General features: G+C 39.5%; 1 protein-coding gene across 7 annotated transcripts in view; it reads left to right on the forward strand.

Annotated features, from left to right (window-relative positions):
* Positions 1-18,495, forward strand: part of map2k5 (mitogen-activated protein kinase kinase 5) — a 241,979-nt gene that overhangs the window by 141,761 nt on the left and 81,723 nt on the right. For all 7 annotated transcript variants that reach the window (XM_067971342.1, XM_067971343.1, XM_067971344.1 and 4 more), the window contains 3 exons: positions 8,491-8,539; positions 13,012-13,085; positions 17,358-17,408. In XM_067971342.1, the coding sequence (XP_067827443.1) occupies positions 8,491-8,539; positions 13,012-13,085; positions 17,358-17,408 (174 nt within the window). The remainder of the gene's footprint in view (positions 1-8,490; positions 8,540-13,011; positions 13,086-17,357; positions 17,409-18,495) is intronic.

Genomic DNA, 18,495 nt, shown 5'->3' on the forward strand with positions numbered 1-18,495 from the left:
TGCCTAAACTGTAACAGTAGCGCCTGCTTCTGTTACATTTAATGGGTAACACTACTATCTGCAATTCAGTCCTCCTGCAAGTAATGGCATTGGGGTGCAAGTCACCCAAGTCCACCTGCCATTTTAGCTTGTTGCAACAAACACAGCTTAAAAAAATACCTTTTCCTCCAACTAACTGAGCAAGGCCACAGAAGATTCACTCGTGATACATTAAGAGTCTTGTGTATAGCACAAGTAAATGTCATGCTTACGTCCTGTAACACTTTCTTGATCACACTTTGTTTCTAATACCCTATTGTTATACAACAGCATATCTTCCAACTCACCATAAGCATCAATGAGAGATCTGCTAGTGTGTATAGATATAGATATATATAATATATAGATCTCCCATGGTATTGCTAATGATGAGTCAGAATGTGCTAAAGAGTGACTGCTAAAATGTAACAGGAAGTATGTGTGACATTTACAGGAAGTATGCACTATACACAAGACCTTTAATGTATTGGCCCAGAATTTCCTGTAGCAGGGCAACGAATACCATCTGCCATTAGTTAGACTTGCCTGGACCCATTTAATTTTGCTGATATTTTGCACCACAGTTTGCTGAACATGCGAGATGATAACAGGGCAGCGAGGGAAACCGGGCATCTGGGATCTGAGTGAACAGGGCAAGCAACTGTGCATCTCTGTAAAATGTTAATTAAAGATTTTTTAAAAATCTCCAGCAACAGTTAAATCCTGAAGGAATGAGACTCCACACTTGTAATAGTTAATTTTCAGTGCCAGGGAGGTTGACTGGCAGTAATTTTAACACTTATCACATCGTTAAAAGGTTATTTAGACTTGAAATGACTTGACTTAACTTTCTGTGATGATTTTACAGGAAAAATACAAGAACTTCATGCCGTTCAATCATTTCAGTGGTGAGGCAGGCAGTGAGATGCAGTTTTTGCAAAGCTTACAGTGGAGCAGCATACCTCGGACTACAACTTTTCCGTGCATCTGCCCTGGCCTGAGGTTGCTGTAGCATTTATGCATAAATAACGGCGAGCGCCGTTAGCCTTAGCATTATTTTGACAGCAAATTCTGGGCCATTATCTCCCCTCCTTCCTCTGACTCTTGGAACTCCTCCACTACTCCATGACTTCATGTACTGCTTATATGTATACGGGTGGGCAGCTGTGGCAATGCTTGTTCTCTGAAATCTGAAGCATCTAGGATGTGCTGGCCGTATTACTGAGTTCTGCCTGTTAGCCATTGAAATGTCATTGTTCGAGGAGTCATGTCTGTACAACTGTGATTTTGATGTGCATTGGATTTTGAGGCACTGTGTTGATTGCAGCCAACATAAAATCTAATCCACCACCAGACCAGACATCGGCTTTAGGAAGGTCTCGCTCCTGCTGGCACAGTCTCCTGGTAATAGATTGGCAGAGTACATTTGAATTTTTAGTACCATATTCATGATCAGAGCAATGTGTAAGTGCCACTAGAATCAAGAATGTTAGTGACCTAATAGTGAATAATGCCCTGATTACAGTTTCTCACTATCTTTTGCTCTCTAATCATCTTTATCTTGAACAAATGCACTTAAAATGGTCGTGGATTCAGATTCTTTTAATTTCCCACGTTGTAGAAATTTTATCGCAGTATCTTCTTACTCTTCATCTTGCTCCTCAGTCTGTTCTGATCACACCTTTGATTTGCCGGATGGTTGCATTTACCATTATGAAACAGATCTAAAGCCCAGCTGGGTAGACCATTGAAAAGGGATACTACATTTGAAAACAAATATATATGAGCATCTCAGTCAAAGTGGACTAATAGTTCTATCAATGATCTCCAATCAAGACCACCAAAGTCTTGCTCTGGGAGAAAGATCTTAAATTAGAAGGGTAATTATGTGGGTTGGGTTGCCTTTTCTAAAATCGTTAACAAAAACGTTTCAACCAAATTACTTGTGCTGCACCAGATTTTGTCTTTCATGAATGTTATCTACATTTTTTAAAACATTTTTTGTGATATATTTAAAGACAACTTTGAGACTTTTTCAATAGTGCAGATAGTGAAAATATTTTTCACGACCAATTGGTTAAGAAAATGAACCTGAAAAGTTATGGTACCCTGTTGGCTCTTCTTTCATTTAGCAAATTTTTTTTTGTTTTTTTTTCTTTTTGACAAGAATAGATATGATCATTCATAGGATGGGGAAAAACCCTGCAATTTAGAGCACTTAATTATAGGTTGCACTTTTTTCCACGTTGGCGGTCTTATTCTGACATTCATTATCCCTTGTAGTGACAATTAATTTAAATCCAAGTGATCAAACATCGACAGCTATTAGTCTCAGTTCATTCTAATTCACAGACCTTCATTTTCACAAAGTCCTGTAATTATCTTTGGAAACTGCCCAGGGCGATGGAGCTTCCCTTTGAATATTGGCTTTTGTCAGTAAATTGGTCATGATTTGCTTGTTACTGCAGTAATTTAATGTATAATTTTATGAGATCTTATATTTGCACAGCCAAAATGTAAGTATTTAAATATACATATTGATTGTAGAATGGGCAAACAAAAGTTCTCGCATCAATGCAACTTCTGTGTTTTTCTGTCATAGTGAATCTCAATTATTAACTCAGCACATACACAATTAAATATTTTTATGATAACCTTTTTGGTTTTTAAGATGCTACTCTTGTTTTCATTTTTTTTTGGCAAAGCTGTATTTTTGGACAGTTTTGCAGTGCTTCTTGTGTGTTTATGCGGTAGAGCTGCAAGCCATAATGTACCAAGGTGATTAGAAGGTCTTTGCAAAAGAGCTTTCACAAAACCAAACTGTATATTTTCTATTTCTTGCTATGTGCTCCCCCTCTATTCCCCTGTTCTTGGGCTGTTCATTGGTAGAAATTATAATCGTTAAAAGATCAATTGTAATTATTATTGACCTCTTTTGAAATAGCCAAAGAAAACAAGCTTTGTGAAATATGTAAGTGGCACAATTTTTGAATAAAGTGTGCACAAGCAAATTGTGTACAAACAAAATGCATGTGTCTTCTGAGGGTGCAAGATAATTTCTGCTGACCATTGCTAGTTATTGAGTTATTTGTCCTTTCAGTGCCAATTATATTAACAGGAATGCCTTAACAATATAAAACATTTGCCTGAGGAAGGAGAAAATCTCCGAAAGCTTGTGAATTTAAAATAAAATTGCTGGACTATAACTTGGTGTTGTAAAATTGTTTACAATTAACAATATAACACCTTTTTGAAATTGGAGAATGGGTTCTCAAATAAACATGCTATATATGACAGTAAGTGTAGATTTTATTTTCATATGTCAGACTGTAAATTTGAAACTTTCATATATTTAAAATAAAATCTGTAAAGTTGGGGGGCAGCATTTTCTTACAAGGTCTAGACACTCCTGAAACAAATTCTCTGTTTGGTACCACGCTGATTATTTTTTCGGGTTAGAACTAGCACAGCATGACTTCCCATGACAATCCTGTGAATTTCTACACTTACCACTTGTAGCGTGATTTGCTGCCCAAGTATGATAATTTTGTATAAGAAGTCTTGGAGATGGTGGAAATACTAGTTTCTGAGCATATTTGAGCGATAAATCATCTGTCACAACAAATCACTTGTCTTAAGTGTTGTAGGTATTTCACTCTGTGAAAGGAGAAGGAGGGGACTGGAGATGAAAGTGACTAGAATTTAGTGACTGGGGGACTAAAAGGAAGGGAGTCTTAGTCCTTGTCACCAAGTGATTACTGAACTTCTCCATGATGTATCAAAAATGTTTCCATTGTTCCCAGGCCCATGTGTTCAGTATACTTTAATGCAGATGGAATTTTAGTTTTGGACCTTGGGAAATTTTGGTACTGTTGAATACATGCATACCTTTGATCTTAATTTCACAATTTCCATTTACTTGCTCTTTCTGTTTATTTTACACAGCCTCGAGCACCAGGAAATATTACAAATTGTTCCTTTTAAAAAAAATGTGCTTCCATCACTATACTAAGCACTGCGTTGTGCTTCAGGAACCTGTTAATAAATGTCAATACAACATTTTGAAAATTTCTGTTAGATTTATATTGCAGCAAAAGTTGTTTTTTGCTGCATTTTGCCACAGTACTCTCATTCTGCCCTGCACCTCCACCCCCATTTGCCACAATACATCACAAAGGAATGCAGAAATTGACTTCATGCAAACACAAAGCTATTTAGTATTAAGGTGATGTGTATCTGAACATACAAAAATGACAGACAGGGACAGACCAGCTGGCCTATCGAGCCTGTCCCATACAACCATGTTGCAATTAGACATCATGATCCCTAATACTCCGACCACCAGTAGCCACGTAATCTTCTGGGAAAGGCAAAAAAACAGATTTTTTTTTTTAAAAACCATGGCCAATTCAGGGGAAAAAGAATTTTGGGAAATTCCTCTCCAGCCCCCAAGGCGATCAAAACAACTTCCAAGAGACCACAGTGACCATGAGGCATATCACCCAACATGACACCTACCTTTTGTATGCAGTAATGTCAACCTCAGCCATCTGCACGTCTTTTTTGAGAAACTAAGATGAAGTGCCATGGCCCATAGTTCAGGACACCACCAAGATGAAAAGAATAAAAGAGAAGACAATATTAATCTGGAAGTAATGGTTAGGTGATGCTGAGGCTGGACTTCAGAATCCTAAAGGTTGTATGAAGAAGGAAAAATTGAGGGAAATAAGGAATTTTGCAATTTGAGGTCATGGGAAAGATGGAGATAGCGTAGGAGACTGTTTGCGGTGGTTCGTTTTTCAACAGAGCATGGATGCAGAGAGTAAGGGTATGTAGGGGAGGATATTTGGTGCTTAGAAGGAACAGAGGAAGGTTCAGAGGATATTTGGAACTCAGAGTACTCCATTCCTCCATAGAGAATCAGCCGTAGAAACTAATTTATCTTGAATAAACTCTTTTAAAAACTTGTGTACAATGGACCTTGTTTTTTTTATTTTTATTAATTGGAAAAATGGACGGAATATTAGAGTTGCAGCTTGCTAGACCTTTTCTACTCTGATACCTCTGTGGAATTTCAGTGCGCCTGTGCTAATGTGTGGCGGAAATCCATTTAATTGAGCTTTTAAATATTTGCTTCACACAGTTCAATAGAATACTAAAACGGTGCTCCAAGGCATGCTGGTTCGGCATCCGTGTCAGTGCACCCTTCCTAATTAGTATGTGGCCATTATAGTAATGTGGAATAGTTGTGGACATCTGACAGATTCTCTTGTGCTGTCTTCGCCTAGTGATCCCAAACAAAATTATAATTATGTATTCTGTTAAATTGTCTTGGGATTGTGTCCTTGAATTGTGGGGTTTAAAAAGAACAAAAGAATTTTGAAGAACAAGAAATGGCCATTAGCCCAACAAGCCTTTTCCCTCAGATCAAACTAATTTACCTATCTTCTTACTATATCCTTCAATCACCTTTCTCTCCAAAATACAATTCATTATCTCTTGAATCAGTTTGTACTGTCCGCTTCAGTGGACCTCCTTGGTAACATCCTACAACTCTATTACCCTTTAGTTAAGAACGTTCCGCATAGCTTTTTTTTCAATAAGTAGCCAAATCCAACCTTTTCAATTTAATACAACTCGAAAAGAGCCCAAAAGTCATCACTGGATGATTGCTTTTTTTAAAAAAATGTTTTGCATGCAGTATTTTGAATAATCTACAAAATATAGGAGGCCTAATCATATATAATTCCTTAATCCTTCTACATTTATGAATTTTGCTATTGTGGAAATGGTATACAGGTTCTGAGAAATTGAAAATCTTGTATCTTCTTGCACTTCCTGACAATAAACCTTGCTTCCTGTTGTCACGTTTTTGTCAGACTTCTATGTCAACTTTTTTCCTCCATTATAAATCCTATGTCCACATTTATAATGGCAACTGCCTGTGCAATTACACACTCCTCCAATGGTGGCACTGTAGCGCTTCAGTTTTGCATCTTCCCCGGTTCCTCAGCCCATACTCTTCTTCTGATTCCCAAATTGCCATAAGTTTTGCTGTTCAATTATAAATAATATAAAAGCGAAGTTTTATATAAAATTAAGGATATAATTTAAAATGGTGACTGAACTTTGTGTGCACACCCTTGCCCTCTAACCCCACTTACATAGGAAGGAACATTGGAACAGGAATAGATGAGCCAGCCCCTCGAGCCTGTTCCGCCATTCAATTAGATCATGGCTGATCTGCATACTACAGTACACTTCACCAGGTTGCTATACTTGGTTTTGACTCCCTGTGTACAATGTCATGGGAGATTGACTAGTAACCTTTTAAGAGTCTTGCATCCAGTGTGTGCTTCCTGTTTCTCGTACTTATTTCCTGTCATCGTTTTATTACTCGTGTATTACTTTTAATTGTAAGGTATGTATAATTACCATTGTACTTACCTTTCAGTCCTCCCATCACTAGATGGTGCTGCTACTCCTTCATGCTCACCTCCTCCAAGCTCTATCTTCTCTATCAAATCAATTCCTCTTGGTGGTCCTGTAGGTAAATTTTATTTTTAACTTCTGCGAGCCCCTGATCCCTTCAGGTAAGCTTTTAGTGTATGGAACTTTTATTTTCTGCTCCAGGTAAGTTTTACTATAATTTAACATAAAATGTATTCACCTGCTGCCACCTCCACAAGTGTCTGGCCTCTACCCTTCCCACCTGCTTCCTTATCTGAGCTTGCCCATCCTCCAAGGCTTCCCAGCCCTCCATCTAATTAGAAAGAAAAACATTCAGGGACCAGTTTCTCTGAGCAATAGCAATTGTCTAATTGTCCTCAGGGTGTGCCTATTAGGAGCACCTCCACACAAGTTTATTCAAGAAAGAATCTTGATCCCCATTTGAAAAGGGCATTCAAGATGTAAATTATCCTCGTTCATAATATAACACGTTGTGTGCAACATGGTATAGCGTATCTATCATTATAAAACACTGTATTGTACAAATTTACCTTGATTTGCCATCAGTGAAAGAATTGCAAACAGAGTTAAGTTACTTCAAGAATTCACTTATTGGTTTAAGCTGACCACACAATTTTTTGTCAGCTATTCCTGGAATGTTCCTTTAAACACAAGATGAATAAGAGATGGTTGTTACTTTTTATAATTTATATTTAAAATTCAATTTAGAAAAAATTGCTGTTTCTAAAACACCAGAGACTAGATGAGTAAAACATAAGCGCAATCTGCATGCTTCAGCTCCACCTATAGCACAAAAGGCCAAGCAGTGTCGTGCCCTACCTCACCAGAGTGTGGTACTAGATCAAGCTTGTTTTAACCTACATGAATTGGACGTTGGTTAACCCTCGAAGAATGTGTCGCAACATTTGCTGTGCTGGCTGTAGGCAGTTCCTGTTTATTCAGCAGGATCTGGCTTAATCAAAATACAACCAACCATTTAGACCATTCCAGAGAATAAGTCTCTTGAGTTTCGGAGCACAGGCCTAGGATTGATATGTTTACCTTGAATGGCATTACAGTATTAATACAGTGACACAGCATTGGACCTCATCAGCTGTGAGTGGGCATCAACTTTTCTGGAAACTCTCCATCAACCTTAGAAAAGCAACTTAGAACTGCCTCTTTGAAAATTATATTTAACAATTTGTGAAGAAAAATGAATGGCATTGTGCCTTCCCATCAGTTTTTTTTTCATATATGCAACCCAAAAGGAAAAAGATATTAGAGCTACAGAGGTAACCCAGTTGTAGGCTACATGAGTTAAATCAGAGGTTCAGCCTGAACTGTTGGCACATCAAGAGATGATATATTATTTTGTATTTGGAGGTACAGACTGAGAATTTATTTTTGGGCATAGAGCATCAGAGACTGAAGAAGGTCCTTCCTTGCAATGGTGACTAGATGGGTTTTGCAAAGCCTTCTCACAATCTTCTCAGCTCCTAATTCTCTTGCACTGGATTTAGGGAAGGGATTCAACAGGTTTGGACTTAGAATTCTGGAAGGTACCAGGAAAATGTTCAGCTTCAGGAATCTAGGTCTTATTACGAGACATAGAAAGCATAAATCCGACATAAACAGGTTGTATGTCCTCTATATGAGTTTGAGAAGGGTACTAACCAATGGTACTCTCTTCGTTGGGTTAGTTGGGCTTTTCAGTCATTTGTAGTTTCACCAGGTTCAGACCATGGCTGTTGGCGAAAAGCTATATCGAATGTCAGTATTTCTGGATAATGGCCTGAGGGATATCTGGTGGTACATAGTCCACCACCAAAGAAGCTTTCTCAGATATTTGTTTCAAATACTGAGACTTTATGGTACAAAATACTGCTTTTTTGCATCATCATCTGATTGTAAAGCTTCAATATTTCCTGCCAGTAATATATAATTTTGGTTCATTAACATTCTAGATCCTAAAAAATACTTGGAATATTTGTAATGTTTTTTTGTTTTTTGACTTTGCAGGTTGTGAAAGGCCTTACCTACCTGTGGAGCCTAAAGATTTTGCACAGAGGTGTGTAATACTCTGTTAAGAAGCCTTTTTTAGAAACTAGTGTTTTGTTTTTCTCTGAACCTCAAATATTCAGGATAGCCAAAATAATTCATTTGGTGAATGGACAAGTACAAAATTGGGTTTTCAACTCACCATCAGAGTGACAAAAGAGGCTAATGTCATTAACATATAAAATAGAGCTGCTCTTGGATATATTGTAGAGAACTATGCGAGGTCACAGCTAGGTCATAATTTTGTGTCACAGTTGCTCAAGTTTGTATCCAGGAATTTTCATAATGGAATTTAGTTACTGCATGAGAGGTTTAATAGTTTCTATTCAAATTTTCTTCCCTCCCCTCCAGTCCGATCCTCTCTTCATTCACGCAGTTCATTAGGTGCTGAATGTCCTCCTGCATCTTAATCCAAATGCTTTTATTTGTGTGTGAACCTTGACAGTGAATGCCAACAGGATATCCAACTATGGAGGACATCACAGACGACCTTGATCCTGTCATTACCTGGCACATGTCCAGTAGGGTGTAGCAATCAGGAGTATGTACCATGCCCAAACCCCTTTCTGTTGCCCAGGGGAATGTAGCGAGTTGTAATAATTCTACCACTGCCCTGGCTGAAATCAACTGAGTGCAGGCTATATTTTATAAGAACATAAGAAATAGGAGCAGGAGCAGGAGTAGGCCCCTCGGCCCCTCGAGCCTGCTCCGCCATTCAATAAGATCATGGCTGATCTGATCCTAACCTCAAATCTAAATTCATGTCCAATTTCCTGCCCGCTCCCCGTGACCCCTAATTCCCTTTACTTCTAGGAAACTGTCTATTTCTGTTTTAAATTTATTTAATGATGTAGCTTCCACAGCTTCCTGGGGCAGCAAATTCCACAGACCTACTACCCTCTGAGTGAAGAAGTTTCTCCTCATCTCAGTTTTGAAAGAGCAGCCCCTTATTCTAAGATTATGCCCCCGAGTTCTAGTTTCACCCATCCTTGGGAACATCCTTACCGCATCCACCCGATCAAGCCCCTTCACAATCTTATATGTTTCAATAAGATCGCCTCTCATTCTTCTGAACTCCAATGAGTAGAGTCCCAATCTACTCAACCTCTCCTCATACGTCCGCCCCCTCATCCCCGGGATTAACCGAGTGAACCTTCTTTGTACTGCCTCAAGAGCAAGTATGTCTTTTCTTAAGTATGGAGACCAAAACTGTATGCAGTATTCCAGGTGCGGTCTCACCAATACCTCCCTGTTTTTATATTCTATCCCCCTAGCAATAAAAGCCAACATTCCGTTGGCCTTCTTGATCACCTGCTGCACCTGCATACTAACTTTTTGATTTTCTTGCACTAGGACCCCCAGATCCCTTTGTACTGCAGTACTTTCCAGTTTCTCGCCATTAAGATAATAACTTGCTCTCTGATTTTTCCTGCCAAAGTGCATAACCTCACATTTTCCAATATTGTATTGCATCTGCCAAATCTCCGCCCACTCACCCAGCCCGTCTATATCCCCTTGTAGGTTTTTTATGTCCTCCTCACTCTCCACTTTCCCTCCCACCTTTGTATCATCTACAAACTTTGATATGTTACACTCGGTCCCCTCCTCCAAATCGTTAATATAGATTGTAAAGAGTTGGGGACCCAGCACCGACCCCTGCGGAACACCACTGGCTACTGGTTGCCAGTCCGAGAATGAACCATTTATCCCAACTCTCTGCTTCCTGTTAGAAACATTCATTTTATAGTTGAAGCCTATTAATTGGGACACTTTGGTGGAAATGAACTTATCTCATTTATCAGATCATCCCAATTAATCCAAGCCCATCAGTATTGATCTAACTCTCCACATTAGCCACATCTCCATCCACTGGCGCCAGCTATATTTACAAGCTTTCAAAACCGCAGTGGTGTCATCTTTAGGTGATGAATCAGTAAAAGCTAATGAATTAGATTCTCTTTTTTTCTGTTTATTCAAAGAGTTTGAATACATACTTGTTGATATTTGTGTTGTATTTCATTGCGCTTGTTTCATTTCCACTCATTTAACTTAATGCTGAACACTGGTAGCATCAAAGGAAGATTGAATTCCTACTGAAATATGAGGTTATGCAATCCTAGGAATGGTTTAGTCAAACATAGTTACACAGAAGGCATCTCAGCAGTGACGGTGAGTTACTGTCATTGCTTCATGAGTTTCAAAGACTTATGCACAAGTGCAGAACACTTCTACGTGAGTGAAAGAAAGCATGTGACTATTGCTGGTGTGAAATGTTATCTTCTGGCCCTATTTCCCTTCCTGTCCTGTAGGTAATGACTCACACTGCCATCTGACTCTACGGGTGCGAGCAGCTCTCTGATACCTTGCCTAAGTGGAAGACACCATTAACTTTTGGTTTCCAAAGCTTACTTGTCGTGATTCTGTTCTACTTGAAGTTTCCTTGTCCTTTAGTTTCTCATGAAAATTTAAGTGACTGGGTTTCAGAATTTGTTGCCAAATTCCCAAATTTTGCTTAGTAAACCTTAGTTTTCAGATCATGTAATCCAGTGCAGTAGTTGTTAAAACACCAAAACCAATCACCAAGCTAGTTGGCATCAAATAGGATTACTACTACCCACTGAAGTCACCTTAATGGGTTCACTGTTTTTGACCAGAATCTACACAAAGGCAAAATGATAAAAATCGATTCTTTGTTCTTTTTAACTTGGGCGTTGATGGTGGCACTCATTCCTTAAATACCTAGTTAGATCAGGTGGCATATTGGAGCACTACACAGCATACCTCAGCAGGTTCCATATCCATGCTGAGTCTCCAATTTCAACTGCACTAGTGTAGAGAGGTGCTGAGCAAAAGGCCAGACATTTTCCCACAGCAAAGGAGGGAGAATTGGGGTTGGGGGGAACTCATCCCTTGGCTGCTATTGCATCCTTCTAGATGATTGTATGATTTTGGAAGATGCCTGGGAAAATCACCCAATGCCCTCTCAGCTCCTGGAGATTAATGACTTTATATCCCATCCCCTCAAAAAAAAGAAAATTAATAAAACTTTGTTTTATATGGTGAGTCCACATCTATTTTTTTTAAAAATCTGTGTCATTTTCCATTATGTTTGTTAAATTTCTGTGCCATAATGATGGCAGTCACAGAGAAACTGACTGCAATAAGGCAAGATGTAATCGAAACAACTGAAGAATAAAATCAAGTCTTGCATATTGCTGAGAGTGCATCATCTAACAATTTCAGGCTCCTGAGGACTGTTCTCATAGGTTATGAAGTTATCAGAATCCTACCCCTCTCCCTTGTCTTGTGTTGGAGGTTTGTTGCACACTCCCACTCATGTTTTATTCTTTATTCAGTCACTCCCAGATTGTTTTAGGTATTCACAGACACAATTGACATGCACAACCTCAGTGTAAGATGCAGCTGTACTTTGGGAACACTCTATGCTGCATTGGCTAGAACAATTTACTTACTGGGATGTTGGGGGGAAAGAATTTGTAATTTAAAGTTAATTTTCAATAAACCTCTGGGTAGTGAAACTGACCTTGTTTGCATTTTATTATAAGCAGCAACAATGCTAAAGAATAGGTTTCCCCTCAACAGTACCCTTTAGAAAAATAAGTTACAAAGAGTTGCCATTAATTTGAACATCCTTTTGTTTGTTTCTGTTGTTGGATATTTTTGTTGAAATGCTGAGTGATGGTTACATCATCAAGGGAATCGGCTTAAAGAAGTCCCTCAGCCCCACCATGTGAAAGAGATAAATTAACATGCACAGTTGAAATTGATGCACCCGGGGTTAATGACTGTGTCTCTGCTGATGTCAGTTGCCTCACACTGTTGAGCTTAGTAACCCTCTTCTAGCCAGATCCTGATGACTATATTGGCAGCATTGTTTTGTAGTTGTCTGAACAATCAATGGAAAAATAAAAACTATGTTTAAAGTTGATAATTACCTTATAAAGCTGATTATTTTTAAAGGGTCATTGGTTATACTTGCTTCTTGAGCTCTGTTGAAAGTTCTTAACTCAGAATTGACAGCTCCCTCCTGCGTTACACAATAGCTGAGCTGATGCCTTGCAGGAGAGAGATGCTGCCAAAACAGAGGTAAGAGCCTCCAGCAGAGATTTCATTAATAAAGTGTACATTTTTTAAAATGGCACAGGATAGATCAATCTTGGTTGTATCCGTTATCTTGCGATACTGATTAAATGGTATTTTTTTTTACTTTGTACAAAAACATTGAGTGGTTGTGTTGTAATGAGAATACTTACGTATTTGAAAAACCTTTTCTCATACTTGTTATTCTGGAGCATTGTAAATTTGTGCAGCAGGTGCAAAGCTTGTCGTTCTAATCTATATAGCCTTTGTGTTGCTTTCATCCTCTGCATTACTGAGTCATAGCTGTAATTACTGAATCATTAAATTCTGAGGTGCTTTTAAAAAGGATTGTTTCTGTCTCCTATTTCTGTCCCTTTTCAGATGTCAAACCCTCTAATATGCTGGTGAACACACGAGGACAGGTCAAGCTGTGCGATTTTGGAGTGAGCACCCAGGTATGCTCATGGGGGCATCTTTATTCAAATCACCTGGCCACAAGTCAAAGGGATGCACAACAGAGGCCCCCTGTTCGGGGAGAGGCTTATTCACATTTAATCTCTGAGTGATTTTCCTCCATCAGAGTATGATTGTTCATTGTTTAATGACAGAAAAAATTGCTGATATTGTAATTACTATTTAAAAATAGAACAGTTCATTGATATGCGTATTTGATATGAAATGTTTGGCCAGACAATAGGGAGGGCAGAGCGCATGCCGTGTCTGGGGAACTGTGGAGGCCTGCAATAAAAATTAATGTGGAGATCAACAATAGTGGCGGGCATTTACAAGGCGATGCACAAAATTTAATTAATTTCCATTTTTGGCCCTTGAGACACTTGTGGTGGTGACCTGTGAGCTTGCTTTGGTGTTGATTTGAATTGCAGTCGCCCTTTTTTCTCAGTCAAAGATTTTGAAGAAATAGAAGGTCAGTGGTATATTAAAAGTTGTCAAAGTCTATTCTCCCCAGTGCATTTTATGTTCTCCATTTTGTCAATGTATAAGCAGACAGCTCATGTCATGATAGTGTGCTGGTCCCTTGTGACTGAAAATTTTGTTCAGACTGTTAGATGTTCAGAAAACTGACTTTGTTATAAGAGATTCTCGCTTTTGTAATAGAGTGAAACAAGTTTATTTTATAGCTTTGCTGAATTGAAGGTCAAAGAACTATTTTCTGCTTTCCTGGTGAAATGTATTTCATAAATGCATTCTACTTTTTGTTTTCAAACATTTAGAAAAATTGTAAGTCTTAGATTGTTGTGCATGAATTATTGAAAGATTGTGCTATTTTGCTACAGGATGTAAAGACTAAATTATTGGCAAATTTTCACTGCACTGGGTACGGGTTCATACCTTTCACTTGTCAAAGGCTACCAGCTAAATACTGATGATTTCCAAGTCAAGCCACTGTGAAATACATAACTCATGAGGACTAGCTGTTGATAACTCGTCTTTTCTACTTATTGACTATTATCTGATTCATTAGGTCTTGATGTTGATGGTGGATGCAGAGGAAGTATGTTAACGGTTTCCATTGGATACAATATTTATCCAATAAAGAGACCCAGCTAAAAGTCAAAAATGCATTACCGTGTTGGGTTTACTCACTGGATAAATATCATAAGTTTTACTGCAAAGGATTTTTTAAAATATTTTTATTGTGACGTGACCCCTCATTCACTGAGTGCAGAAATGCCTTTGCGGAGGTGCTAGACTGGAGGGGACATTGAGTTTCAGGTTTTTTGAATTGGCCTCATGGAAAGATGATGATACACACAACTGTGCCAGCAAAATTCATATCTAAGACGTGGTGTCATCTAATGTGTTTGTATAAACCATAATCTAAAAGAAATAAACTATTTACATGGCCACAGGGGATGTGCCAGAGGACTGGAGAACCGCTAATGTAATACCATTATTCAAGAAGGGGAGTAGGGAAAAACCGGGGAACTACAGGCCAGTGAGCCTAACATCAGTGGTAGGAAAATTATTGGAAAAAATTCTGAAGGACAAAATTAGTCTCCACTTGGAGAAGCAAGGATTAATCAGGGATAGTCAACATGGCTTTGTCAAGGGAAGATCATGTCTGACTAATTTGATTGAATTTTTTGAGGGGGTGACTAGGCGTGTGGATGAGGGTAACGCAGTGGATGTGGTTTACATGGATTTCAGTAAGGCCTTCGATAAAGTCCCCCACAGGAGACTGGTCAAGAAGGTACGAGCCCATGGAATCCAGGGTGCCTTGGCACTTTGGATACAAAACTGGCTTAGTGGCAGAAGGCAGAGGGTGATGGTCGAAGGTTGTTTTTGTGACTGGAAGCCTGTGGCCAGTGGGGTACCACAGGGATCGGTGCTGGGTCCCTTGCTGTTTGTGGTCTACATTAATGACTTGGATATGAATGTAAAAGGTATGATCAGTAAGTTCGCTGATGATACAAAAATTGGTAGGGTGGTAAATAGCGAGGAGGATAGCCTCAGTCTGCAGGACGATATAGATGGGTTGGTCAGATGGGCGGAACAGTGGCAAATGGAATTTAACCCGGAAAAGTACGAGGTGATGCACTTTGGAGGGACTAACAAGGCAAGGGAATACACAATGAATGGGAGGACCCTAGGCAAGACAGAGGGTCAGAGGGATCTTGGTGTGCAAGTTCACAGATCCCTGAAGGCGGCGGAACAGGTAGATAAGGTGGTAAAGAAGGCATATGGGATACTTGCCTTTATTAGCCGAGGCATAGAATATAAGAGCAAGGAGGTTATGATGGAGCTGTATAAAACACTGGTTAGGCCACAGCTGGAGTACTGTGTGCAGTTCTGGTCGCCGCACTACAGGAAGGATGTGATCGCTTTGGAGAGGGTGCAGAGGAGATTCACCAGGATGTTACCAGGGCTGGAGTGCTTCAGCTATGAAGAGAGACTGGGAAGATTGGGTTTGTTTTCCTTGGAGCAGAGGAGGCTGAGGGGGGACATGATTGAGGTGTACAAAATTATGAGGGGCACAGATAGGATGGATACTAAGGAGCTTTTTCCCTTCGTTGAGGGTTCTATAACAAGGGGACATAGATTCAAGGTAAAAGGCGGGAGGTTTAGAGGGGATTTGAGAAGGAACTTTTTCACCCAGAGGGTGGTTGGAGTCTGGAACTCACTGCCTGAAAGGGTTGTGGAGACAGGAACCCTCACAACATTCAAGAAGCATTTGGATGAGCACTTGAAATGCCATAGCATACAAGGCTACGGACCAAATGCTGGAATATGGGATTAGAGTAGACAGGGCTGATGGCCGGCGCGGACACGATGGGCCGAAGGGCCTCTATCCGTGCTGTATAACTCTATGACTCTATGACTTGAACTTTTGGAACTTATTAGTAACAGCAAGATGAACCAGGCAGTTAATAATGGGATGTTATAGACAATAGCTACTAAATCAGCATCTGCTGCAGTTGCAACCTTTGGGGTGGGAAGGCTTTGTGAAAAAACAGCCATTTTAAGACTAATGGTTCTAAAAAGGAAATGTCTGCTGCACTATAATTCTTACACAGCCCAATATATCAAATCATAGGATTTGTCTCCCATTCATATGGCCCGGGTTCAAATTTCTGTCTCCAACAATTTTGACCATGGCAGTCTCCTTAAGTAAATTAATTTTCTAATTTCTCAGCTATGCTGCTAGACTGAGCACCTCAATCATACTGGGGTACTCCATCTGGATGAGGGTTGGCATGGGTCACAGGAGTCCATGGCGAAAGGTCAGAGAGAACAAGCACCATTGCATTGAGTCCATCTTTTGGAGACTAAAACCATCCTCTCCAGCTCCTTACAAAAACTCTGCATCCTTGCCCCCGACTCAATCCATCTCCTCTGCTGCTCTTCAGGTGAACCCAACAGTGCACAACCTTGTCCTGTTCAACCCTGAGCTGAGTTTCCAATCCCATATCTCATCCAACTTCCACCTCAGAAACACGGTTCACCTTGACCCTTGCTTCACCCCTACTGCCACTGAAACACTTATCCACACTTTCCTTACCTTCATGCTTGGCTTATGCAACACCCTCCTTGCCAGTCTCCCGAGCACCAGCTTACATAACTGATCCAAAACTCAGCTGCCTGATTCATCACGCACTATGTCCTGCTTGCCCCTGTCATTGCTGACTTTCATTGACTCCCTATCCTCCAACACATTGAATCTATAATAGATTCCTTCACAGCCTTGTATCACCTCACCCTACCCCACTCCTGCAACCTCTTCCGATCTTATGCCCCAGTGCTCGTTATTAGGTCTTCTGACCTGCTGTATGTTGCCTGTTCCCTCTAGCGCACTACAGCCCCCCCACTCCCTCTACTGCACTATCAGCTGCCTTCGGCATAATTTCTGATGCTCTCAATCTAAATGCTTCTCTCTCCATTTTAAAAGCCTTTTCATAACCTACCTCTCTGGTGTCTTAGTTATATCCCACAATCCTTCAATGACTGCACAGCATCCATTTCTTCTCTGAAGTGCCCTGGGATGTTTACTAAAAGCAAGTTGTTGTTGAAGGTGTCCACATCCCAGACCATCACACCCTCTCAACTGAAGATAAAATACCAATAATCCCTTATCAAAAAAAACTAAAATTCAGTGCATATATCACATCACAGTTTTAGACGTAAGAATTTGAAAACCCAAGTATTCTTCAATGTCGCATTGATGATTTTTGAATAAATCTCAACCCCATTTCTCTTTTCTCTTGTAGCTGGTGAATTCAATAGCCAAAACCTATGTGGGAACAAATGCGTACATGGCGGTGAGTAAATCTTCTACTGATGTCACAAGTATTACTGAATAGTGCCTTTCTCAATATTGCCAAAGTATAAATTGGACAATATTGTATTTCTTGAGGCAATCACAAAGTACATTGTTTCAATTTATTCTTCTGTATGCTACTTTTAACAAGCAAAATGTAATTGTCGTATATATGTACTGGAAAGAGATGCAGTCAGATCCTGATAAATATATAATTAATTTGCAGAGAAATGTGTGGGCGTCCAGCTTTTGTGAATCAGGATGAATCCAAGTGTGTATTCCGGATTCTACTGTGCCTCTACCACCTTCATTGCCAAGGGAGTGGGGCAGTGAAGATGGTGCAGTTGTTGCTGCAATCTATTTTTAGTTGTAAATTTGTCCAGTGCACTTCATTTGAAATCTGCTAACCAGTGATGTAGGAAAGTAATAAAGTGAGATTATCAATAAATAAAGCATAATTAATTTATAAGAAATTATACATCCTCAGCCACTGTCCTTGCTTGGACTGTGGCAGAGATGATGTTGGCTCTACCAGTTGTCTGTTTTGTCCTCACCCTGCAGAATGAGCACCCAGATGTTTCATCCTATTTTATCCATGTGTATGATGTCATTTAGAGACTACCCCCGCTCCATTTGTAAATGTGCCTTATTCCCATATATGCAATACCATATGCTACTGCTATTACTGTTTCTCTCTCTTTGGCTATATCAATTATATTATTAAAAGTTTTGCATAAGGTACACACTTTTTGTCCATCAACCATACTTCCTGTTAAAATTTTTGGTCATTCTTTTCTATCAACATTTACCATTTGCAAGTTGCTGTGTCAACATTTCCCACTTCATTTTGCTTTATCAACAATCTCGATGGAGTTGTAGGGTCTGGCCACAAAGTGGCTTGTGGATCGAGTTTCTGAAGTCTATTTCACAACTTTGTTGCCATCTTGTGTGTAAGAAGAATTCATTCATCAACTGACCATGGGCAATGCCACATTCAGTTTACTAATAAATATTATATATGTCCTTACTTTTTCTCTCTTTTTGAATGATAAACCCCTAAATAAAAAGTGTTAAAATAATCTATTACT

The sequence above is a fragment of the Heptranchias perlo genome, chromosome 34 (assembly GCF_035084215.1).
Source record: "Heptranchias perlo isolate sHepPer1 chromosome 34, sHepPer1.hap1, whole genome shotgun sequence".
In the NCBI taxonomy this organism is placed as follows: Eukaryota; Metazoa; Chordata; class Chondrichthyes; order Hexanchiformes; family Hexanchidae; genus Heptranchias; species Heptranchias perlo.